Source organism: Eleginops maclovinus, chromosome 11 (genome assembly GCF_036324505.1).
Source record: "Eleginops maclovinus isolate JMC-PN-2008 ecotype Puerto Natales chromosome 11, JC_Emac_rtc_rv5, whole genome shotgun sequence".
Classification (NCBI taxonomy): domain Eukaryota; kingdom Metazoa; phylum Chordata; class Actinopteri; order Perciformes; family Eleginopidae; genus Eleginops; species Eleginops maclovinus.
The window spans coordinates 8,423,459-8,449,569 of NC_086359.1; the positions used below are offsets into that span (position 1 = coordinate 8,423,459).

At 43.3% G+C, this 26,111-nt stretch overlaps 2 protein-coding genes across 2 annotated transcripts in view; one reads left to right on the forward strand and one right to left on the reverse strand.

Annotated features, from left to right (window-relative positions):
* Positions 1-660: 660 nt before the first annotated feature.
* On the forward strand, positions 661-2,465 carry zar1l (zygote arrest 1-like). Its single transcript, XM_063894737.1, is given in 5 exon segments — positions 661-1,119; positions 1,121-1,309; positions 1,685-1,777; positions 1,881-1,955; positions 2,076-2,465. Coding segments are annotated over 5 exon segments (897 nt in total). The 5' UTR covers positions 661-723; the 3' UTR covers positions 2,220-2,465.
* Positions 2,466-2,729: 264 nt separating this feature from the next.
* fryb (furry homolog b (Drosophila)) overlaps positions 2,730-26,111 on the reverse strand; it is a 46,415-nt gene continuing 23,033 nt past the window's right edge. Inside the window, 44 exon segments of the mRNA XM_063894738.1 lie at positions 2,730-5,478; positions 5,838-6,073; positions 6,331-6,441; positions 6,651-6,668; positions 7,025-7,108; positions 7,215-7,313; positions 7,458-7,607; positions 7,738-7,942; positions 10,468-10,682; positions 10,769-10,900; positions 11,038-11,232; positions 12,166-12,336; positions 12,615-12,689; positions 13,149-13,210; positions 13,213-13,312; positions 13,420-13,605; positions 13,711-13,851; positions 14,181-14,351; positions 14,500-14,597; positions 14,682-14,880; positions 15,211-15,432; positions 15,533-15,731; positions 16,106-16,200; positions 16,289-16,476; positions 16,586-16,707; positions 16,913-17,132; positions 17,322-17,415; positions 17,518-17,609; positions 18,514-18,617; positions 19,774-19,924; positions 20,690-20,763; positions 20,904-20,994; positions 21,117-21,285; positions 21,497-21,643; positions 21,731-21,987; positions 22,393-22,564; positions 22,712-22,811; positions 23,117-23,271; positions 23,448-23,558; positions 23,663-23,823; positions 23,976-24,148; positions 24,310-24,401; positions 24,726-24,783; positions 25,576-25,700. Coding sequence (XP_063750808.1) covers positions 5,220-5,478; positions 5,838-6,073; positions 6,331-6,441; positions 6,651-6,668; positions 7,025-7,108; positions 7,215-7,313; positions 7,458-7,607; positions 7,738-7,942; positions 10,468-10,682; positions 10,769-10,900; positions 11,038-11,232; positions 12,166-12,336; positions 12,615-12,689; positions 13,149-13,210; positions 13,213-13,312; positions 13,420-13,605; positions 13,711-13,851; positions 14,181-14,351; positions 14,500-14,597; positions 14,682-14,880; positions 15,211-15,432; positions 15,533-15,731; positions 16,106-16,200; positions 16,289-16,476; positions 16,586-16,707; positions 16,913-17,132; positions 17,322-17,415; positions 17,518-17,609; positions 18,514-18,617; positions 19,774-19,924; positions 20,690-20,763; positions 20,904-20,994; positions 21,117-21,285; positions 21,497-21,643; positions 21,731-21,987; positions 22,393-22,564; positions 22,712-22,811; positions 23,117-23,271; positions 23,448-23,558; positions 23,663-23,823; positions 23,976-24,148; positions 24,310-24,401; positions 24,726-24,783; positions 25,576-25,700 — 6,279 coding nt within the window. The 3' untranslated portion in view covers positions 2,730-5,219.

Consider the following 26,111-nt stretch of genomic DNA (forward strand, 5'->3'; position numbering starts at 1 on the left):
TGAAGGTGCATTCACTGTGTATGTATTGTCACTTTAGGGAACCAATTGCTTATTTCCCTGGTTCTTCAAAAAAATCCACATGATTTGAAGCCACTGAGCCATAGATCTTGTCTACTGGTTAACTGAATATCAAACTAAAAGATAAAGTATCTCAAAGATCAGCTGCCCGCTTTCTCTTTTTGTGATGGATCTTTCGCCAACATGACCTATAGGGGGAGCTCTAATATTATCTTTTAGATTTCCACCTTTAAAACCTGAAGCACTATTCTTCAAAATAAATCGACATATTTTCAACCCGAATGATAGCTTTGCTTGAAAGAATAATTGTTCCATTACTTTTTAAGGTAAAGCCTACAGATAAAGCACAACGTTTTCTGAATGAGATTTAAACTTTATTTCAGCTTGATCCTAAATGAATTGCATTGAAGGCACATGATGTGAATAAAATAATCGGAATTAAATCCGATTACTTGAAATTACCCCTGCATATCAATCTTATTGAATCTTAATAACATTGGATTTATTAATTATTTAAGATGTGTTGTCACTGTGATTTTCCTATTCAGTTCTCCCATAACAGGTTTAAACCTAGCTATATAATGCGATATCTGATTGGCAGCTCAATTGGAGGACACAGACCTGCTCTCAATCAACTAATTAGTGCCGCAGCAAGAGAACTGCTTAAATCCCAGCCGAGATATAGTTTGGTTTCATGGCTCCAGGATGGAGAGGTTCCTGCCTGCGTTTCACCCGTACACTGTGTGCGCTGGACCGACTCCGGACAGCGGCTGGGGGAAGAGAGATGGCCGCCTTTTCATCCCTCAGGGCCTCAATTACCTGGAACTGTGCAAAGCCATCCTGGCCCAGGCCCACCCCAATGTACTATTCCCATTGAGGAAAGCCATCACCAAAGAGTGTGGCGTGCAGGTAAATGCCAAAGTGGATAAAATCGTGCAGTGCTCGCTGGGTCCTAAAACGCTGTTCTGCTCAAAGGGAGGCATCCTCCTGTCCTCAAAGTCCCCCAGGAGTCCGGATCTTGTTAAAGCAGAGGGAACGGCCCCGTATTGCACCACACCGGTGAGCAACCTGCGCTTCCTGCGGCCTGTGTCCATCTACTCCCCCTGTGTTTGACCGCAGGATCTCCATGAAGCAACTCAGCGATGCCGATGCAGGTGAAGGAGAAGCCGAAAGAACCGTGGATCACCTTGAGTCGGGGCATGAATGCGAGACGGGTCACAGTGGCGAAGAGGACAAAGGCATGGACTTCAAGACAACTTTCCACAGGTCTACAAAGGGGTCCAACTTTCAGGTGGGTTTCTATCTGAGGAAACCCGGAATCGTGCGACTACCCTAGGGAAGTCCTCCTTTCCTTGTGTAGGCTTTACTTATTTAACACTGATTGTTAGGAATTCTGTGTTTTTTGTTTTTAATCAGCCTACCTTCATTTAGATGAATATTAAGCATACAAAAAAGATCAGATAATGACTTGCCATACGGTCCTCATCATATTCTTAATAAATTAATGGATATCATAAAAGGCCCCCTTTGGTCATATTTTACAGCCTTGTATCTGATTGTTTAGGTGTTTCATTTAGTTAGCCATTCAGATAGCCCTGCCTTCATCATAACCTTATTGTGTGAAGGGTCTCTGCATAAATGATCTCTGAATCTGTGTGTGTTCAAGTTCCTGGAGCAGAGGTATGGCTTTTTCCACTGCAAAAAGTGCAACATCCGGTGGGAGAGTGCGTATGTGTGGTGCATTTCTGGAACCAGTAAGGTCAGTGGTTAATTAAGAATAATACATGGTTTATTATTCATTCAATTATGTTTGGCTTTCATAATGAGTTTTTATTTTTTCATTGCACATTTGATCTTGTCAGGTGTACTACAAGCAGCTCTGCCGGAAGTGTCAGGTTGGGTTTAACCCCTACAGGGTGGAGTCCATCCTCTGCAAGGTGCATTTACGTCTCTTGCTCTAGGTTTTAAAACTGAAGAATCCTTGAACATATGTCCAAAACTTCTATTTACTTCTGACTGTTTGAATTCAATTTAACTGTCTCCTCGTCCTTTCTCAGGGCTGCTCTCAGACTTCCTGCAACTGCGAAAAGCGGCAGCGGCACATTAACATGAAGAGGCCTCACCGCCAGGCCCTGTGTTGCCGCTGCAAGGGCATGAGGTTATCCTGTGACGCCACCTACAGCTTCAAATACATCGTCTGAGCTGCCCTGCATGTTCGCTCGGGGTTTAGAAGCTCCCATTCCTCAGCAGACCTCTAGTTCACGCCGCAAATGGAAGTTGCCTCTCACGGACTTTAAGCGCTTCATGTATTCTCCTACCAGCGAGGAGATGAAGCTCTTTTGGTGGCTTATTTGAAGCAATCTTAAAGACCATCTTTGTTTCCCCAAATTATCCTGGAGCTTAACTTGAACATAAAAAAACTATTTTTGTAAGAAAATAAATGTATTGCATATCAAAAAATGTTGTGATGTAATGTTTTTGCACTCATTGAACATTTTCATCTATATTATAGTTCCTCCAGCTCTGTTTGGTTTCACACTCGCTGCTTAAATGCATGAACTAGATCGTTAAATATAGAGCAAATAACACCTTCAGTACTGTTTATCAATGACAGTCATTTTAAATGTACATACTGTAAAAATGGATATGCAAAGCTAAAGACTCGACAAATTCAAATCTGAGTAGGGTTTTTAAGTGAAATACACAAGAAATAATTTGATATGTCTTTACTTTGACACAGACTTGTACAGAGCATCAACTCAAAACAACTTCACAAAGGCTGTAAAACTATTTACAAGGTGAAAAAAACAACTAGTCTTCTAAAAAGCTCTAAAAATGTGCAACTTGTTTGGCATGCACACACTCTCCCACACACAGGAAAGAAAAAAAAAAACATACCCGCATGAGCTTAAAGCTCCCTTTTGTACCTCATACAAACGTATCTTTCAGATAAAATATGATTTTTGTAAATAAATATTCCAAACACTCCATACAGTACACAGAAGATGCATGCATGGCAGTTTTGATTTAAGAGGACAGACATCAATATAAAACCTAAGTCAAATGAGTGATTTATAGCTGATCAGATATAAATAGGAAAAAGATATTTGTACAGCAACGAGTGAACAAGGGCTGACGAGGGGAAGTGTTGTACTTCAGTAGCACTGGACAGGTTTTGTTTTGAACGTCAATGATTGCTGAATGTCAGCTTTTCCTATGTGTAATGTAACTACAAACCACACACATATGCTACAATGGATGTGTGCCCATAAGTATTAATGGTATACAGACAAAATATTGAGTGTGCACATGCACAATCCTCTTGGCATGTGAACACATAAGGTCAACCTGTTACAGTGTAGGACAGTGAGAAATATACAGTGTGTACACTCAATGATGCTACAACTCGCCACGGAGGAGTGCACAGCTAGCGGCATGATTAGTCTACCAATGTTTACAACAGTAGTCAGACAAGCTGGTTCACCTGATACAGAATATAAACAGAGCAAGGGCAGCATGAGGAATTACACTTGAATACTCTGAATCCGCTCTTTTTGATCAGTCTTTCAGTCAGTCTGGAGAGGTCAGACTTTTAGGGAGCAAAAGGGACACTAGTACAGTAGAAAGCATTCAACTAGGTCATGCATTGCACAATTACCTCCAAAGAAGGTCTCAAAACAGTAGACACAGCTGGAGAGAAGATAATCCAGTTTTTGTCTTTTCCTTTTCAGTGACAGTGACAGCCTTTTCTCTCACAGTAACAAAAAAAAACTCCTTTCTGTAATGTCTTTTAAAAACTAATACCAAAACTCCATTTAGTGCAAAAGCGAAAACTCTACCAGTGACGATACGTAGTGTCACGGGTAGTTTCGTCACTGTCTCTGGTGATACTAGCAGCATCACTACATCCTTCCTGTAGGAGGCAGCAACACACAGTCAAGTTCAATCAGTTCTCCGGTTCCTCTGGGAAATAGGTTAAGAAATCCAAGCTCAGATCTTTCACAGGTCCTCAGGTGCAAAATAGGTTCTGAATGATGATCATCAAGCAGGCCTTGAACTAGTAGCACATCAATTTGTAGGCATAAAGCGATGTTGGCGGTCTTATAGATCACATCAGGTCGTCTTTATCAGTAGGCAGCAGTCTGTAGTATCCAGGGGATTCAACGAAACATCCCTCTATGTCTGGAACATGATTTAATGTTTTAAAGTATTTCTGTGATGTCGTCTTCTTTTCAGAAACAAGTATCTGAGGGTTGCTTAGGAAAAGTCTGTTGGATTCATAAAAGTCTAGGTCCTCTGGTATTGTACGTTTCCATTTCAGGTCTGGACGTCTGACGGTTCAGCATTAAGGAGCCCCCCTACTTTCAGTAGGGGCAGGGCGGCATGCCCCACCTTCCCCAGGTAGCGAGATAAGGGAGTAGCAGCTGCACCCAGGGAGCAACAACAACCCCAGGCTGCACCCTCTCCTGGGCTGGTGGAACAGGGAGGGGGAGGTGGGGGAGGAATAAGGGATGAACATGGAGCAGGGCCATGAGTTAACACTGTGTCATGGACCTGGGGTGAAAATGGGGATGGGCTTGAGTGCTTGTGCGGAGAGCGCGGGAAATGGGGCAGATATGAACCCCGTGGAGGAAAGGGAGGTGCGTTTGTGTCAGAGTGTGTGAGCAAGGTGGGTTCTGAGGCCACAGTCGGGAGCATGTGGGAGGTCCGTGATGAGGTCAAGTGTTTGCTGCTGTGTGAACGTAACATTGGTGAACTGTGGGATGAGTGGCCTCTGAAAGGATGATAAAGGTGAGTGCTCCCGGCGAGGGAACTCCTCCTTGGCTCTTTTGTGTGCGGCAGTGTAAAGTTTGGTGCGTTTGAGCAGAAACGAGATGAGAACAGGTCCGGGGGTTTGGGGAAATCAAATAAAGAGTTGTCAGAGGATGAGGATGAGGAGAGCAGAGAAACGTTTGGGACATGGTCTAAATGTTGTTCTGGTTTCGGGGAGGGCGGTAGGGAGGTAACGGTCTGGTGCTCTGCAGCCGGGGCAGCAGATACACAGGGGGAGGCAGAGGCCAGGTGTGGGGGTGCTGAGCCTCCTCTGAGGGAGCGGGCTGAGAAGAGAAGGGATGCAGCGATTGTTTTGGAAGTGTCAATGGTTGCAGTGATGGGGGAGGTAAGGGTGGGGACGGAGGGGGAGGGGGGCTCCTCAGCTCCTGTCAGAGGCTCGTCCCGGAGGCGCTGGAGTCGGGGAGGTAGGTTGTGACGACCCGGTAACCCTGGGCGCGGCGGATCATCTCGCGGATCTCACCGTTGAGCTCCAGCAGCTTGGAGCAGATCAGGCTGAGGTCCTGCCGGGAGCCGACCAGCGCGATGGTGCCCGTCTGGCCCAGCGTCTGGTGGCGGAAATAGACGTTGAGCAGGGTCTGGACCTCGGTCTCTGAGCTGCCACCAAACACGCCGTGGGGCCACTGCCTCCTGGAAACGAAAAAAAGAAAGAAGGTGTGACAGGTCTGTATGATCAGGGGGATATAAAGGGAGCCCCATGTGTGCATGTTAATGTAAAAAAAGCAATCACCCCTCTGTAATTTTAAAATTAAATTAAATACCTATGTTTTTATTTTGGCTGTATTGTAATCTGTAAAAAGGAGTACTGGTTTAAATGTAGCAACATTTCTAACTTGTTTTAGAATCTTTACATCAATAATTAATCAAATAAATCAATACTATCACAATAATTGTTATACCAGGGCAAAATCCCAGCCCTTCTCCTTTTACTTTGTATTTCAAGAAAATAAGTTTGACTAGATGTTGATATCATCAGAACTGTATCTCACCTGCACTCCTGGATGTAGCGCACAGCTTTGGTAAACTCATGATTCTTAAGGCACTCCAGTATGGCCTGCACAGCTGCCTCCGAGCTGGGGAAGATGGGCACGACCATGGCGGCCAACTGGGAGGCGTGTGCGTGAGTGTGGGCCAAGTGTTTGTGTTCCAGGTCGCTTGCTACAGCCGCTTCTGCTGCCTGCAGGCTGGTCCTCAGATCAGTGAGCTCCCGAGACATGTTCAGAAGCTACCGAGTGGGAGGGAAACAGATGGCGGTTTAGTGTGCATGCTTTCAAGTCATGTTTCTATGATTTGATTCAACTGGGAAATTGAACAAGATTTCTCTAAACAGTTTTTAAATGTACTTTGTAAGGGATTTCTTTTCTTTACAGCCAGACAACCTCTTCTTTGTCTGTGTTCCCTTGTTGATTTAATTGTAACTAATCTGTTTCGTGCCCACTACATGTTTCTATTGACTGGGTCCTTGTTGATGATTTGGCTTACCTCAGGCACAGAGCTGACGGCATGAACTTGACCAATGAGTGAGCAGTAGGACTGGAACAGGAGGAGAAGCTGAAAATGCAGCTTGTAGAGCCTCTGACAGAGCTCCAGTTGCTAGAAGACATTAAAGATGAAACCTTGTCAGATTCATAAACAGCAAAGAACACACAGACACAACTACACACTGCATATACACACACACACACACACACACACACACGCAAAGGAATACAAACACAATAACCTGACTAGCTTATTGTCTTGTGGAAAGTAAATTAAGCTGTTTATTTTAGAGGCAGTGAAGTGAAGAAAGAGAGACTTACTGCAAGAGACTCCATTTGCTACACAGCGAGAGAGCATGTTAGGGCGGCAGAGTGAGGCGAGAGGAAGACAAAGCGTCAATCAAACACATGCGCAGCACAGTATAAACACACAGTCAAGCTACCAAGAATTAGTCACCAGTGTATCAAAACCCATCAGTTCATTTAGTGCTTGGTGAGAAAAAGTCAGTAGGAGAAACTTGATAACACACAGCAAACATGCAGAGAGGGCAGACATTTCAGAGTGACAAAATCACAGAGGAGCAGGCACAGAAATACAAAGCACAGACGTAAAAAATATATCCATATATTCAGAGTGTTTGCCTCTACATATCTGCATGTTGCAATGAAGAACTTGTTAAGCAAGTTGCCTGTACCTTCTCCTCTGAGTCTCCAGGCTGGCAGGTAACCACACTGTCACCGGAGCACCTGGGAAATGTGTCCTTACAGTTTCTCAGCCACTGCAGGAAGAGCGTGGGAGAGAAAGGGTAGGGGAAGAAGAGTTTCGTTAAAATGTCACACAGAAAATCAAACAGATGGATCAATAATGTGTAGAGGTCAGGTTACCGAAAATGCAGCGTCCTCTTTGGTGTTGTAGGTATCCAGGTACTCCTGCAGCTCCAGTGCACTGAACTTCATCTTCTCAAGGAGACCGTAGGACATGATCTGGACAGACCAACAAGAAGATAGTAGGAGGTGAAAACAAATCTCTGATGCCATAGTTTGCAGAATGTTTGCAGCCCATTGGCTGACCCAACCAACAGGCTTTACTAAACTTAAGAGTCTATAACGTCTGCCAGCAGTACTCACCGTGTCAGCATCAATGTAGATTGTGGGACAATCCGAGCATGTTGTCAGCATCTGTGAGGACCTGAGGAACTTTGATCCGATGCCCCTCAAGCCCTCTCCAAGGTAAGTGGCAACATCAGTTGTCAGGAGGCAGAATTTACCTTGGATGTTCTGGGAAATAAAGTAAGTTTGAGGGAATATTGTAATTTGCACACGCTCATGAATGTAACAATAGGTGTATTAAGTTACAGTAAAGATCTGTAAAGTATGATGGATCACAGATCATTTAAAAAACCTTTACCTTAAAGAGGGACGAGAAGACTTGAAAAGTGTGAACGGCACAGGACCCATCCGAATCAGTCACAAGCTGGTTGATATGACAACGCCATGCCTCCTCAGCATCGTCACACACTGTGGGTTGGAAGGCTGCCAAGATGGCGGAGAAAAATGGAGAGGGGGGAGGAGGAAAACCAAGGTCTTCCAAGTCATCTACATCATCACGTAAGCTGTTGCCATGGAAATGGGAAAGAAATGGGGGTACAAAGAAAAAAAGGGTTTGATACCTTCCCCCCATAAAGGTTTTATATCAAAAGCAAGTGCCCAACTACCTCATGGGGTTGTATGAGTTGTCTAATGGGATTTCCTCTGTTCTAGCAGTCATTTTTAAAGCTAGCCTAAATGGGCAACAGGGGGCAGGAATAATAGAAATCAGCTAGTAGGTATAATTCAAGAGGTTATGCTTTATATTTTACAAAAATCAGGACAATAAATGGCAAACACAAGCTGTGGCAAGAAAAAAAAAACGGTATACTTAGTGATACACATACAGTGGGGCAAAAAAGTATTTAGTCAGCCACCAATTGTGCAAGTTCTCCAATTTAAAAAGACGAGAGAGGCCTGTAATTTTCATCATAGGTACACTTCAACTATGAGAGACAGAATGGGGGAAACAATCCAGGAAATCACATTGTAGGATTTTTAATGAATTAATTGGTAAATTCTTCGGTAAAATAAGTATTTGGTCACCTACAAACAAGCAAGATTTCTGGCTCTCACAGACCTGTAACTTCTTCTTTAAGAGGCTCCTCTGTCCTCCACTCGTTACCTGTATTAATGGCACCTTTTTGAACTCGTTATCAGTATAAAAGACACCTGTCCACAACCTCAAACAGTCATACTCCAAACTCCACTATGGCCAAGACCAAAGAGCTGTCAAAGGAGACCAGAGATGAAATTGTAGACCTGCACCAGGCTGGGAAAACTGAATCTGCAATAGGTAAGCAGCTTGGTGTGAAGAAATCAACTGTGGGAGCAATTATTAGAAAATAGAAGACATACAAGACCACTGCTAATCTCCCTCGATCTGGGGCTCCACGCAAGATCTCACCCCGTGGGGTCAAAATGATCACAAGAACGGTGAGCAAAAATCCCAGAACCACACGGGGGGACCTAGTGAATGACCTGCAGAGAGCTGGGACCAAAGTAACAGAGGCTACCATCAGTAACACACTACGCCGCCAGGGACTTAAATCCTGCAGTTCCAGACGTGTCCCCCTGCTTAAGCCAGTACATGTCCAGGCCCGTCTGCAGTTTGCTAGAGGGCATTTGGATGATCCAGAAGAGGATTGGGAGAATGTCATATGGTCAGATGAAACCAAAATAGAACTTTTTGGTAAAAACTCAACTCGTCGTGTTTGGAGGAGAAAGAATGCAGAGTTGCATCCAAAGAACACCATACCTACTGTGAAGCATGGGGGTGGAAACATCATGCTTTGGGGCTGTTTTTCTGCAAAGGGACCAGGACGACTGATCCGTGTAAAGGAAAGAATGAATGGGGCCATGTATCGTGAGATTTTGAGTGAAAACCTCCTTCCATCAGCAAGGGCACTGAAGATGAAGCGTGGCTGGGTCTTTCAGCATGACAATGATCCCAAACACACCGCCAGGGCAACGAAGGAGTGGCTTCGTAAAAAGCATTTCAAGGTCCTGGAGTGGCCTAGCCAGTCTCCAGATCTCAACCCCATAGAAAATCTTTGGAGGGAGTTGAAAGTCCGTGTTGCCCAGCGACAGCCCCAAAACATCACTGCTTTAGAGGAGATCTGCATGGAGGAATGGGCCAAAATACCAGCAACAGTGTGTGGAAACCTTGTGAAGACTTACAGAAAACGTTTGACCTCTGTCATTGCCAACAAAGGGTATATAACAAAGTATTGAGATGAACTTTTGTTATTGACCAAATACTTATTTTCCACAATAATTTGAAATAAATTCTTTAAAAATTAGACAATGTGATTTTCTGGATTTTTTTTCTCATTTTGTCTCTCATAGTTAAAGTATACCTATGATAAAAATTACAGGCCTCTCTCATCTTTTTAAATGGGAGAACTTGCACAATTGGTGGCTGACTAAATACTTGTTTGCCCCACTGTATAAAGCCACGGAAAAAATTAAGAGACCACTTCAGCATCATCGTATTCTCTTGTTTTATTGTTTATAGGTGTCTTTGAGTAAAATGATTTTATTTTGATTGTATTCTATAAACTACTGACAATTTTGATCTGTGTTGCAATTCAACAGACACTGGAATGGCTACCACACATGTAGAGATAAAGATTTAAGAAACATTTGGAGTGGTCTCTTAATTTCTGTAGGGGTTGAGACATACTGTTCATTTACATGCAACCTAATACTCTCCACGTATGTAGCAGTGTTTCTACGTAGTGATTTCATTCCAGCTCTTTTCTCCATAAGCTTTATCATTATTTTCAATGGGGGTTTGCATATATGAGAATGTGAATAAAACGTGTATGTCTGAGGAATCTTTTTACAGTACACTAACTGTGAAGGACCTGATCTGTCCCAATGCTGTTTGCACAAACATTCTGGCTGTGACAGATTACATTAAGCGCTAAGATTGCAGCTTAACTGAGGTGTGGTCCCATTGTCAGTCAACCTGCCGGCTGATAAAAGTTCCAGTGAAACAATAATCCATATTGTTCCCTGGTCTTTTGTCCCTGTCTGTCACATTCACCTGGGCAGACAGTTGGGGTCTAGAAAGTCCAGCGGCGGTTGGCAGTAGTCTGCGTTGAGGCTGTGGTCCCGATTGGACATATGATCCAGAGGTTGCCCCGGCAACTCCAGGGTGAAGCTCTCTCCGCAGTCTGAGCCTTGAGGCAGATCGTTAGTGCTCAGCGACAGTTCGTCATCCTGGGCCTGAGTGTCCTCATCCTCCCCACATATCCTCCCCTGAGGAGACAGAGGTGTTACATTTTCAGAGGGTAAAAAAATGCATCTGTACAAAAACATCAGCAGGTATGTTTATTATTGCTCACATGTAGGTGATCGTCATGGAGCACTCCCTGGCCCGGTGTGGTGGCATTGAAGGATTGTGGGTCGGCAGATGTGTCGTAGGAAGTAGATAGAGAATCAGTGTGATTGGTTTCCTCCGACGGAGAAGGGTTAGTCTGGGACAGAAAGACAAAGCAGATACATCTATGATTTTGTATTGACTAATGCTGTATGATTGGTCAATCTAATAACAGACAACAACAGTTTTCAGGCTCCAGTGGATGTTATTGATGAAACAGCTTAGACTACGCACAAGTTGAGAGTGAGATAGGCTCTGGCTCGTTGAGGACTCCTCTTCCTCTGAGGACTCGTCTGAATCATGGGGGTCTTCATGACCGAGACTGGGGGTGCTGCCTGAGTGCTGGCTCTCTTCCAACATGTCGCCCAGTTCTGTGCTGTCCAGAGAGCGCCGACGCACGCCCCAGTTAAAGTTATCAACAGTCTCGCCCTGGATAAAACACACAGACAATGGAAGACAAAGGCAGAGGCGGAGGTAGCAGTGAATTTCTCTGCTGTGAGAACAACACTTCATGTTAACCCTCAACATAATGAATAGTCTAAAGGGGCCCTATGGTGCTCATTTCCAAGTTTCATATTTGTATTTTGTTCCTTCACTGTCTCCATGCTTTTATGTTCAGAAAGGTCTTTATTTTTCTCACGCTGCCTGTGCTGAAGCACCTGTTTTCACCCTCTGTCTGAAACCAGAGCCCAGTCCGATTTGATTGGTTAGCTGGTTGCCTCTGTTGTCAATGGTCAATTGTTTAGGAATGTCCCAACCCCTTAGCCTATCATGTACCAGCGCTAGCCAATAGCATCAAAAGTGTTCCATAGTGATTTCAGTCTTTGTAGACCATTTACATGCACAGAAACCTGTATACCACACTACATGAAAAGGAAAACCCTAAAAAGCATAATAGGGCCCCTCAAGAGTGCTGATGTCAAGTACAAGATGCAAAATGTTATTCATGGCATGAAAATATGCTGGAAAAGCTGTTTCTATTCCCCATAAAGACATACAGTATCATGTATCTCCATTATGATAAAAATAAGGTCAGAAAGGAAGTCCTGCAACCAAGCTGTGAGAAATGAAGCACAATCATCTTTTGTTTTTCTCAGTGGGAAACAAAGGAGCCAGCAACACCACAGCGCTGATAGAAGCTAATGTAAGTGCTCAGAGTGAGAGACCTTACCTGGAGCTCCTGGGCAGCGAGGGGAAGAGAGAGAGACACAGTGTTAGACAGAGAGAGAGACAAATAGTAGGGGCAGGGAAATACATTTCAAATATATTTTTGTTGAAGAAAGACTGATGGACGACATATGAAAAGGGAAAGAGACATCAAGAAATCAGTTTTGCACATGTGCAATAAATTATGAATCTCACCTCTCCGTCCTCCAGCTCAACATCAAGGAAGTCAAAGTCTCTGAAAACTCTGAACTGCTGCTCGCTGGCGGTGTCGTCCAGCGTGTCCTCTCTGGTCCCTCCCTCCTCAGAAGACACACCACTCTCCCGCACCTCCATCATGTCCAAGTCCCCACATGATGAGAAGATCACCTGGAAGTAGAAAAAAAAGGTATTAATAATCATCACAGAAAGCAGGGGAGATCTTCATAAAAATCACACTTCCTATTATTTACAGGGACATCATTCTCGTTAAATATCTGGAAAAATGGAAGACCTTATGATTTTAGGAAAACAGAGGCACAGTTTGCCTTGATGGAAAGAGATTGTTGCCCTTTAGTAGATTATTGTAGACTGTATACAACTAGACACTGCAGGTAAAGTATTAAACAAAGAGTATTATTGTAAACATAGGATGGAAGGAGGCTTACGGATGGGTTCTTGGTGAGTCCAACTTCTTGTCCACAAAGAGACAAAACGTTCACCAGCTTTTCTCTCGTTCTTTTCTGTATGTAGGAGAAATACAAGTATTATTATTCATCAGAGAGGGACCGACAAAAGCTCTATTGTACACGAGATTTCCCTTTTTGCGTTTCTTGGAATATTAATTTGTATCTCCCTCTGATGTTTAAACAAACAATAAATCAGTTCAGCCCAGGGCGTTGGTGAATAAAGCATTTACATATACACAAAGTCTAGCACAGTTTTGCATGAGCTATTAAAATAAGGCAAGTACCTGCAGGATTTATGACTTTGATGTCAAAACAAAGAGGTGGTTGTAAGCCAGTATGTTATTGGATATATCAAGTAGTGTCAATTCTTATATTTGAGGCTGTGATTATGTAAAAATGTGAGTGTTACTGGTGTTACAATAGTGAACAGCATTGCAGTGACACGCAAACAACGTACAGTGAGAAAAGAAAAAGTACATATGTTGATACATTGAGGGTAGGGTTTAAATCTACCTGAGAGGATTGTGGTCTCCTCCAGCTGACGGGAACCAGGATAGTGTTGGAGTTGGATCCGAGGAGGTGGAGGAAGTGCTGCGGGTGACAGCCATGGCTCTGGCCTTACCCTCTCTTCCCCCAGAACCCTGGAGCTCATCGAAACGACGCCCGATCACCGGAGTCTGTGAAAAAAACAAGGAAAAAGGCCCTCAAGAAATAGTTTGCAGAATACACTAAGAAGTAGTAAGTGGTCGGACATAATGTCTACTTTATCATGTTGCTTCCTCACCTCTGAGATGTCAAAGGTGAAGTCCAGTGTTTTTCCAGGCAGAGCCTTGGCTGAACCGTCCCACACCCTGCTGACCTCCAGGTTGGACAGATCTCCCTGCGAGTGGCGATACGACGGATGAACCAGGCTGGCAGAGCGGGACACCACCAGCTTCAAGATGTTTAGAGCATCCTTCCAGTGTACCGTCTGAGGAGTCACAAACCGTATGAAAGAGACAGCAGTGCACATTTTATATCACACAACGACAGAAAGGGAATACCACAAGCTAACAAAGTACTGTATGAGAGTTACCTGGACAAACTTCTCAATGGTCTTGGTGACATCAGCGTTGAACTGTTTGACATGTACTGAGGTCAGGTCCATGTGGCTGAGCAGGCAGTAGATGATCTGCAGGAGGGACTGCTGCATGCTGGGAAGGCCCTTATCCAGCAGCTGAGAAATGAAGAGAGACTTTTAAGTGACTATGCATGCACCCGTAACATTTATTTTGCTTATGGCCAATCTCAGAGGTTCTAGAGCCCATAGTAATATATGTTATATAATCAAATAACAATATACTGTTGGGTATTGGATTGCTTTTGAAATTACAGATATTTGAAAAGTTAGCTTTTGGCAAAATATCAATATTTTACAATTCAAAAAAACAACTTTCACTAAATCTATTCATACAATGAGTGGAGCCTAATACTTGTAGCCACAATGAGTGGGTTATCATGTAAATCAAGAAATAAAGTATATACTGCCTATTTTTCAACACTTACCTCAGCCATGTAGGTGACCATGTTGAGTGTGATGTCGCAGAAAGCCTCATGGAGGTAGCGGCAGACCACACTGACCCAGGAGAAAGGGTCCCGTGTGTAGGAGCGTGTTTTATATAGAGTCATCACATGGGCCAAATGGGACAGCTTCGTATTCTTTTCCACTAAACACACCTGAGAGCAGGAGAGGGAAGGAGAAGATGTTTCAATTAGTTCACGAGCAATGCTTTTCTGTGTAACTCATGCCTGATTGTTAGTCTGATCCAGCCAAGAGGGAACTAAAGGAAACTGGACTAAGCTCAAGTGAAGAACTGCTCCGTACCTGTGCGATCCTCTCAGCGCTCTCCTTACAAAACTGAGTCGGATGGCCGAAATGCTGCACCAGGTGAGGCAGCAGACACAGCACGTTCAGAGGGAACCCTGCACACAGAGAGGAGGGTGAAAATGATAGACTTGTTTGAGCTGATGCAATAAGGCATGATGACCATGATCTCCAGCACCTACCTATAGACTGTGAGCTGTCCACAACAGGCACGCGGGAGACTGGCGTCAGCTGGCAGAAGAGCTGTAGGGTGAGGTCAGAAGTGGCCTGGGATGTGAAACCCTTCAGCAAAAGCTGCTGAATCCCAGAGAAACCGCTCCACCTAAGCTGAGCCTGCAGCTTCTCGAGGCGTTCGCGGTTCTCTGCTCGGTCTAAGGGCACCTGGAAAAACAGACAGTTTTTTAAGTTAATCTAAAACTGTACGTTTTGAAATGGATTTTGACCATTTAAGGATATATAATGTTTATATTATCGTCATGTTTTCTTATAGCGAGTTGCTTGTATAGCTGAAGAGGGCGGAGAGCTGGGATATTAATGGGACAGGAAGCTTAATATTAAATCAACAGTTCGATTTTTAGCCCTACTCACAAGAGTGTGACGCTCTTAGGATAGCTCAGTTGTTTTTTGGAAACATCTAGCACTCTCCTGCTTATTTCACTTCTACAATTACTACCTTCCCCTCTATGATCAGTAGGATTTCTTCTCATGTACCTTTGACAGCAACTTGTGGACGAGGCGGAGTGACATCTGATATTCAAACTCAAAGTCCGACTCCATGAGGGACACCGCCACCCAGAACACTGTGGCCAGTATTGTTGAAGGATGGGAAACATGGGCGGGATCTGATAGCACGCTGGGATCAATGCGATTGGTTGATGATGTGCAGGACCCGGGGGTTCTTCCTGTTCGGGAGAGACCATGACTGTTGCAGGCCTGGAGATTAAATGAGATATAACACAGGGTAAGTAAAATGCACTGTGTAAACAAAGCTGATCCGGGGTTAACGGGTCACACAAAACAAAATCTTTCTTGCCTGTATGCGATCCAGAGTGGCACTGCGAGGAGGATCACTCAGCGGGTGGCTGCATTCACCAAACTTCTTGGGGACAGAGTAGGAGCGCTGGTGGCGTTGAGAGGACAGGCCGACGAATCCCGGGCCGGGGAAGTTCAGCTGACCTGTGCTCTTTCTGTTCATCAGTTTCTCACTAGTCAGGAAGTCTGGTGAGGACGTCCTGTGAATCACACACAGTAAAAAGGAATAAATGATGAATCAAATATATTGTTCATTGCTTTTCATACAACAAGAGAAAATAGGTGTAGAATGAATGATAAAAAAAGGACAAAATGCAAAGTAAATTAAAAGACACTTGATAATAATAGTAAAGAAAAGGATAACAATACAAATGATGAGGTAAAAACAGTAATATAGAATGCATAACATAAGATGTATATATAAATCATACATATAATAAAATCAAACTTAAGGAAGAAAAGATCTCCCAATATCACACTATGCCTAAATATTTTTAATATAGTCAGCTAAAATCAATGGATAATAACAATAAGCCACATAAAGGCAACATAAATCAAATGTAAAGAGGCCTACCTGGTTAGAGCTGCCATTAGGTCGCTGTTTTTAAGACACTCTGCTAGATTCACCACTACTGACTCCAGCGTCAACAGCACCTCCATCACATAGCCCTGAAACACAGCAGCACACATTATGATTAAAGAGGAAAGTTATTTTCATATCCTGTCTCTTTGGCCCAACAATCTCCAGTTCCCTCACCTGCACTTCGTCTCCATGTTCCCCCACCACCTCTACCAGCCGTGAGACCAGGTCGGAGACAGCGTGGTTGTTGATTGGCTGTTTGAGGGCTCTGAAGACCTGAAAAGAGCGGCCGGCATAGTGGCGCGAGGAGCTGCACAGAGCCGTCTGTAGAGCCACATCGCTCAGCTGCTGCTCCAGGTGGAAGTCTGTATGAACAAATGGTCGTATGAAGATGCATAAAAACAGACCAATCAGAAGGTGGTAAGTGAGCCTTTATATCTGTTATTCAGTGAAAGACAATTGCTGCTTTCTGACCTGATTTGGACTCCTTGAAGACGGAGACAACGTGGCGCAGGAAGTTGGAGAGCTGCTCCGTACTCTTGGAGTTGGGGTTCTTTGGCGTGATGTCCTCATGCACCCACAGTGGCCCGAGCGCTCTGAGCAACAACAACACAGTACTCCAGGCACTGTATACCCACCACCAATAGCACCACATACATGTTACACAATCACTAGTCTGTGTACGGTGCACACTGTGTGCACCAAAGTGAGATACTCCCCCACAGCCATGCATTTCCTTAAAAAACCTGCTTGAACATTGAAACGCCTTCTTGCACAAACCGTTGCAGGGGATGTGCGTACCTGGTGGAGAGGAACTCGATGAGTTTGTTCGTCTTCTCCTCGGTCTCGTTGGGCATATCTTCAAGGTCCTCCAGGTCGTCAGGTGTTACCAGGGGCAAATTTCCAACACTGCCAGCAGTGCTGCCGCCACCCAGACTGGCAGAGGACGAGTTGGAGGTGGAGCTCAGGCCAGAGTCGGCCACTGGAGATGCTTGCCACTCGCGCAGGAAGTCAGGTGCATCTGAAGGAACATGATGAAGGAGTATACAGAATAAAGGGTACTATTATTTCATTGCACTGCAGCTTGATCATATTGTTATATACTGTAGTGTTTCACATTGTTGATCAGTTCTCTCATGTGAAAACAGATTGCTATACACTTGTTAACGCCATAGTTTTGATAAAAATGTGTATCTGTGCTTCTACTTACGTGACTGCTGATACTCTGTGTGGTAGCTGGACTTGATGGTGAGGGTCTTGTTGTCACTGATCTCTCTCGTCAGCATCAGAACTGAGGCTATTACCTGTTGACACAACATGAGGATTCTTTAGTTAATACTGAAATTCCTCCTAACAATTCAGGCTAACATTGCATAATAATGACAAGTTTACGTTCCAACTCTGACCTGGAAGTTGTTGTTGCAGGAGAGAGCGATGAGGAGGTGGAGAAGGAGACGTTTGCTGTGCTCATAGACCTCGGGTCGGTAGTGGTCCAGACCTAGCCAGTAGAATACAGATCCAGTAAGACAACAGCAGATTCCAGAAACTCACTATGCTTTAGTAAAAGAAAAAGGTGGGAGCAGATACATACAAAGGAGACCAATAGTTTATCTGACTACAAACATAATTGAATGTTCTTTTAAAAAAACCTCATGAAATAGTTATTGTGAAAGATAAAACATATAGGAGAGTAAAATGATGCTACACACTGATCCAATGCCCTACATGTTGGTGTACAGTGTATTGTATGGTATTATGCTGCTGCAACGCAAACATTTCCCCTTCTGGGATTAATAAAGCAATTCTTCTTATTATTATTAACTTATTATTGGTTGCTATGAGAACTCCCAAACAGGTCACACATTATAACCTCTTTATACACCACCAGACAAACAAAAGAAACAGTACAGCATGGATTCCTAGAGAACATCTTGCACACAGTGGCATAGATTTGATGATAAACAGCCTGAACCTGCGGGTTAGCATGATGAATATGAGGAGTACAGAATGCATTCCTGCACAGCTGGCAGGGCAGGTATGTGTCCACATGAAGATAATAGAGAACATTTTCTAAGGGAGGGAGATAAAATATCCCAACTGTCACTCTGGAAGCTTATTTGACGTCAGAGAAATACCTACACACCTCAATGTTATTTTTGAGTGTATGTGTTGTTGTGTAAACATCCTTTTAGTCAGGAGAGTGAATCTATGTTTCGATTGTATCATTTTGTTCAAGTTCCTTTAATTCCACACCGTGTTCCCTCGTTGGGAGATAAGAGGGAGACCGGCTGGAGAACTTCCCAGAGTTCATGAGGTTCCTCTACCATTCCTTCCTTACCAAGATGAATTAGCTCAAGGCCAGACCTGTGCAAAGGAATACGTTGTGTTATGTGTATGCCTACCCAAGAAGAGGGCATGCAGCAGCAGGGGCAGGTGCAAAGCCCAGTCTTCTCTCACGCTGTGGTCCACCACCATTTCAGTCATGAAGATCACTGCAATGTTACACCTGAGAACACACAGTGAATGCACAAAATGCCATCAATAATTGCTCCTTGCATGGGTTGTATAACGGTGCACTGAGGAATGTGGACAACCTGACAGGCATTGGTTCAAGACTTGTACTGTCCAAGAGCAATTATCCCCAAAATCCAAGTCTAACTACATTTCTGTTCGGTTTTTTTCGGATTAAAAAGGACAATATACAATTCCTCCAGTCAAATTAGAGATGCAACTAACAACTCTTTTCACAATGGATTTAGTCCAGTATGAAAACAAATCTATATTAGTTTGTATATATGGTCTAATAGGGAAAATCGCCTTCACAATTTCACAGAAAAGTAGTGTCCTTGTTGTTTTTCCAACAAAATAAAGCAAAATAATTAAATGTACTAATATAACAACAAAGTCTAAGAAAAGTACAAATAATCACATTTGAGCTTAACCAGTGATCTTTCTTTTAAATGACTTCAACCAAAACTGTCAATCATAGATTAATTGACTTATTGTTTCGCCTCTAAATCAAATCATTATAAAGAAAAGAGCTCAAATCAATACACTTTTTTCTGTATTACATCTCTTTAAATTAACCCCAGTCATAAAGAGGATCAGTATCAGCAAGTTAAGGAATACGCCCGAGACAACTGAGAAAAAAACCATTCTTTCACAAAGTGCATGTCGTCATTTAAGTCGTATACTAGAAACTGGTTATGGGTACAAATTGCTGTTGTAATTATGTGACATCTATCAGTACTAGAGGATGATTAAAATGACAAAGCCTTTCCAAGAATCCCCATAAATGTGTCATTTAACCGTCTGCTCTCTTGTATATTCAAGCAGAATGTCATCTTCAGTAATGAGCTTTGAGGGTGTCAAAGGAGATGTGAGATTAGTTAACCCCTGCTACTATTCGTTTTATTCGAGACAGAGCAAGCAGGTTGGGTGATATTCTGTGCCAGAGGTTATCAGACCATCTGGGAGGAGGTGTGATTCGTGTGACGTGTGTGTGTGTGTGTGTGTGTGTGTGTGTGTGTGTGTGTGTGTGTGTGTGTGTGTGTGTGTGTGTGTGTGTGTGTGAGAGAAAACACCTGGCTTTGCTGACTCTGCTAATAACTTACTGTTAAAAACATCAGTCTGTTTTCTGCGTGTTTTTTTTTTAGTTTTACCTATGCAGTGGTCCTCTCGGTGTGATGGTTTCTGGGAGGTAGTCAACCAGAGGGGCCCAGCAGCCTCCGTTAACAGGCATGGGTAACGGCTGAGGATGGTTTGTCTCCAGAACACCCAGGATCCAACCGGCATATGGCGGGAGAGGGTCAGCTACAAAACGATGACAGGCGTTGGTTAGTAAAAAACATTCTTCAACCAAATGAGGCTCTCTCTTTGAACTTTAATGATATTTCTTTACGTTGAACACAGACCCTCAAGCAGAAAAAAGTTCTCACACATGAATAACAAAGCTGTGACAAGCAGTTCATGTGACAAGTCACAAACAAAACCCCCCCCTGAGCTCCTAACTTAAAATGTGGGGAATTCCAAGCAAGAGCTAAGTCGCAGTGCAAAAGTATTTCAACAACAAAGTGGTTATTCAGCATGTCTGCAGCTGTGCACACTAACATTTATTTACACATTTAAGTTTACACACACTTAGTTATGAAATATTCAACTATAGCATTTAAAAGGTGTAAATTGTAACCTGTTCATACCTTAATAAAGTAATTGTGGTTCATTTGAAGTATAACTTCATTCTATTACGTTTGACATTTTGAGAAACATTCCTAATTGCTTTATGGTCAAGAAATATTAATAAGTTCAAAACCACCATATCATCTTATTTTTGGCGAAAAATATATGCTTATTCAGGTTCCTGGTGCACAGCGGCTTCATCAGAAAAACTGTCAATTTCTACGCTTATGTCTGTGTGGAGGGGATCAAGGACAATTCGCATTAAAGTCATGTGTGCAGAATATTGACTGACAGGAAGAATCCTTGTCCTGAAGCTCTTTCGAAATGACAGGCAGCTGTGAGTCCCTGTGGCTTGTGTGTTTTTTTACGTTCAGTCTCATGAGAACCAAGACAACTCACCCTTCTCATCCTCGTAGGAGCCTCCGGAGCTGTTGCTGTAGCGAGACTCCAATCTGTTGTGAGCCCTGGCCATTCTGAGACCAATATGTGAGATAAAAGTTAAAAATGATGGAGTGCTCAAGCTACTTATGTCACTGAAATCAAGTCATACTATGTTAACATGTTTGAAATATTGTATATTCTTGCATAAGCCTCAATAAATGTAGTAACTAACCGCTCTTCGCTCTCTCTGACCAGCTTGACCTCATCTGTGTCGGTGAGGTTCTCCTGGCCAGCCACCACAGTGTTGCTGCTGGACGTGGTGCCTACACATGAGATATATTTAGAGACAATCTTTAAAATCACAGTACATTAAATCATCTGCTAATTAAAAGCAGTCAAGTTTAAAGTCAATGTTGAGATAAAAAAGTGTGACAGGGATTCTCACCTGTCTGCGATGTGGAGGCTTTGTTGCTGGCAGCAAAGCGATAGAAGGGGGGGTTGTCGCAGTGCAAGACGACAGGGTTAACAGGGTCAGTCTGCTGCAGCTCAAACAGGAGCTCCTCCATCGTCTGGATGGTGTTGTTGCGACACAGGTAGATCACCACCTTCTTTATCTAAAACAAATAAACTGTGTTAATTGGTTTATCCCACTATCAGTGTATATGTTATGGTGATGGTTAACATGTAAACACAACCCAGTATCTATAATTTGGACTATTTTACAGATAAATCACTTCAACTGGGAGTTTAAACAGGCTTTCAGTATTCATGACTTCAACTGGACTTTGATTTATTACACAAATTCCCTTTAAAATAAACACTTACATAAGGCAACAGTGTGGTATCACTGCTGACTCCACACAGGCTGATCAGGAACTGCAGGGCGATCCGAAGGTTGTTGCTCCACCTCTCGTTGGACACCAGAACGTTCCAGGCACTCTCGATCTCTGGGCCAGGAACCTCATCTCCATACTGATAATGTGAGGGGAAAACATTCAGTTCAAAATACTCCATATCACTGGAAACGTTTTTTTTTTTTTACCAAACACAGCTTCCTACCTTAGCGGTCATGAACATGAGGTTATTGAGCACCAGTGAGGTCGCCTGCAGGGAGCCCCATCCGCTGCCTCTCAGACTGGGGGACAAACCCATGCCCTGCCCCGGACCGCGAGGTTCCTCCTCTGGTGTGCAGGGGCTTGAGGCCGGGGGTAGGAGCCCCGTGTCCACCAGCTCTATGTTACTAAGCCAGGGCAGCAGGTAGGACAGCATGATCTGCCTGCCGTTGGGATGGGTTGTTGAGAATCGCTGGCTCACCTCTGCACGGGTAATAAAATGTCAGAGGAATTCATGTTATCAGTGCCGTGAGATAGAAGAGTATTCTTTGAATGTGTTCATTACCAGGAAACAACTTTCAAAAACTGTATCAGGAGGAAGAGTGGCCTCCTTTTGATCTTGAATACAGGCGTTCAAAGAGATTGTGTTTCAAGATTAATCTGCCTGCTTTAGAATTCAAACACTAGATCAAGTCATGATAAAACAGCATATCAGGAGCACCTCTTTTTCCTTTTTTGGGATTGATTTGAAGTGTTTGCTGTTGAAACATGATCGTTTAAATAGACATAACAGATGTGTAGTGGAGTTTTTATTTATGCCTGCAGTTACTGTTCTCCCCAAAATGAACATAATAGGATTCATGACCCAGTGTCCTTTGTATAAGTTACCTGAGAAAAGTGGCAGCGTGAGCTCTGGGTACATGCTGGCCAGCTGGATGGAGAGTTGAGACAGGTTGACGCTGTACAGAGGAGGCAGGGGGCCGTGCGTTCCATACAGAATATTACCCGGCTTCTGCTCCACCATCCGCTTAGAGTACGCACACAGCTTCGACTCCAGCACCTGCAGACATATTCATTACCTTTTAAATTCAATACACATATAGGGGGTTTTGGCTTTATGCTTGTGCTCTTTTATTCACCTCTTTGCATGCAGTTCATAAATATTCAAAAAGAGAACTGTGATGACGTGCCCTCCATGCAAATGTACCTGCATCAGCTGCATGGAGATCTCGTATATTTCCCTGCTGGTGTCTGAAGCTTTGAACAACACCAGGTTGAGCAGGGTCACAAGGTCACATGGGTAATTCCTGGCAAAGTATGGAAGTCATTTGTTAGGGCAGTTTGGGAAACGACATTTCAATTGTAGTTTTAATGCATGAAGTAAGATATCATATCCCATAAAGCCATGTTACACATATTATAGTAATTGTAACAAGTCTTAAGTAGGAGAGTAGTACTGGCCTTTGTTTACTTTTTTATACTTTTGTAAGTACACATTTGAGAGATTTAATAGTATAATTTATTGGTTCCTGTAAGTATATTTGAAATAAAATTCTCTGGCAGGGAGGTCAGAGGTTATTGACTACTTCTAACCAAAGCATTAATTCTGCACCTGTTCCCGCAGACAGTGGCGATGGCCTTGAAGCAGCCAGACGCCAGCTGGTAAGATCCTGTGAAGCAGCGGTCCACGGCCCAGTTGAACAGGTTGATTTGGTCTGGGTTCAGTTCTAAGAGCAGGATGACCACCTCACAGCCCAGCCGGTGCACCTAGGACAAACAGATGTTATTATGTATAGGATATCACAAGTTGGGGTGAACTTAAGGGCTGAAACTTCTGTATCAACGTGTTAGAATTATTCAAACTTCTTAAGGTGTACAGAAAAAGGCACATAGAAAGCTCCTGTGCAACAAATGACACGCAATTGACCCCAAGATGGACCTACCCGTATGTCATGACAGGCCAAGATGTTGTCAAGCCATTTGTAGAGATAGCCGTCAGTAGAGAGACCCACATTGTCAAACACTGGACCGCAACACAGAACTGCTGACATGGCCTTAAAGACAACAGTTTAGATGAGTTAGCAATGAAGCTTCTGTTCACCATAAGACTAATAACTCCTTCTGTGTCGCTGCGTTTGAGAGTATTGGTATGGCTTACTTTGAGAGCACAGTACTGGTAGCGAGTGATCTGATGGTTGCGGTCACTGTAGCGGTCGAGGGGAGTAAACATGACACTGAAGGGTCCAGCCCATTGGCTGAAGAGGATGAAGAGGTGATGTCTCAGAGACTGCTGAGGGAAGAGAAAGCGCCTGTGGTGGACTGTGCAGGGAGAGAGAAAGAGACACGGAAAGTTTATATGAGAGACAGTGAATGTAAATTAAAGTCTGACTGGTGTGAGAACACTGCAAAAGCTACAGCTAACAAATGAATTAAGATATATTGTATCATAGAAACGTAATAGAATGATTTACCAGGGACACACTGGATGAGATTAGCCACCATCCCGCTGAAATGGGCCCTGATGTCTTTAAGCACATCTAGCTCCTTCTCATTCTCAGCCTCCAGGAGCATGCGGGTTAGATCCACATACTCTAGGAACAGGGCACCCAGGGCCAGGGAGTCGCGCTCTAGTGCTCCATTGGTGCTGTCAGAAGGAGGAGGAAATATAATTGTACATGTGCATCAGCAGGCTTGACTTACAGAAGGAAGAAAGTAAGAGGATGTGGAAAAATATATTTTTACACCAAAGTGCACAAAGAAACACCAAAGAAAACCTCAAATGCACTCAGAAGATGTGTGTGCTACCTGTCACTGATAACTCCTGCGTTAGCCAGCAGCTCAAAGATCCTCAGCAGCTGCAGTCGGAGAAGATCCCTCCTCTCTCTGCGCTTCTTGTTCTGAAAGCACAGACAGGTTTTCCATTAACTACCAAAAGTGTCTTGATATACTGCACGTTGTTTTGTTTGTACTGGGATGATTGGTTTTGAAAGGAAGAGTCACATAACTTTACATTAGCAGTTCATTTTCGTAAATGCAAAATGATTGACCAATGGAAACTTCTCTAATGGCGTACATTAAAACATGGAAGATATACTTCCGCTAACTCTGGATTCACATTATACTTCATCATAGTATTTTTTCATTATTATCTGTCTGGGATCAATGAAGTTAATCGTGTGTGTGTGTGTGTGTGTGTGTGTGTGCGTGCGTGTGTGTGTTACCTCAGGCCTACGTTCCAGTGCTTCCTTCATCAGTGGGTGGAGTTCTTCGACTAGCTCCCTATAAACAGGAGCAGGGAGGGGAAAAATCAATTGATTGCCTCGTACTCAGCGAGAGGGATCAGATCTTCCTCTCCTCTGTAGGCGGACTGAGGGCGGTCTGATTATAGGGACGGACTGTTTTGTACCAGATAACCATCTTGTGCAACCCAAATGTCACATGCCCTAAAACCACTAATCCTCTAACACAGTCATCTAAGAGACATTTGTCTGGGGAGACCTTAATCTCTTTGATAACAATGAGCGCCCTTATGGAAAACATTTCAGGTTAAAAATAGATGATCTCTTCAAAATTAAATACCTGCCTTTCACAATGGAACCTATGTGGTTTGAAAAAAATGCGATAAATCTCTGTCCCTCTAACAGATTACTCTTCTACATCAGAGAAGGCGTTCTCATCTGAATGTCAAAGAGGCATGCAGCTCAGTTATGAAGAGAATGTAAGGAAAGATGGGATTCAGTGACAGAAAAAGACAGCGTGAAAAGGCTTTCTTATGTAAGAGATAAGTACCAAATCTAGCACATCATCTTTTCTATTCTGCATCTGTCTGATGGTGTTTTCACTATTTAGGCTTTGTGTGTTTATCCTCTGCAAAAGCTTACACAGCGGGACAACAGGTCTGGGGCACAGAACAATGACAAAGCAATGTTTCCTGATTTTTGAACATTCATCTGAGCATTTTGTGAGGGATTTCTTTTGTAATTCACAAATAAAGGATATCTTAATTGATAAAACAGCATCTAGCACTTGATTGTGAGCATACTGGATGTACACTTCTTCCTGTTCCAGTACCTGAAGACAAGAGCGTTGGTGCATCCGAACCCCAGCACCAGCGACTCGGTGATCTCCAAACTCTCAGCTCTCATCAGAGGGACGAGCTGTTTTAGAAGCCAGGCTACCGAGGGAGTGCCTATGACCTGAGCGATAAAAAGAACAACACAAATATTGATCAGGCAAGATTACCAACCTAGGACTGGTCTAAATTCAGTGCAAACATTATACATTTCAGTTTAAATCCCCTTCGTTATGAGCTTAGCGTTTCAACTATTTACGCAGTTGTCAGTACTATAGGATTCATGAAAGTGCTTATTTGTAAAAAAAATAAAATAATCTTCAAAATTAAAACCACATTCACCAGGGTATCAGTTCAGACAAACAATATATTCAAATGGGCCCCTTAAAACTAATTTGACGATAAATACAATTTAAATTAAGTTGAATAAACTTTAATTTCAGCTACTTTGATACATAATTCATATTTTAAAACACCAATCATTTTCCTGTAACAATACCTCCAGTGTGAAGATATTTAGACTCTCTCAGTTTTA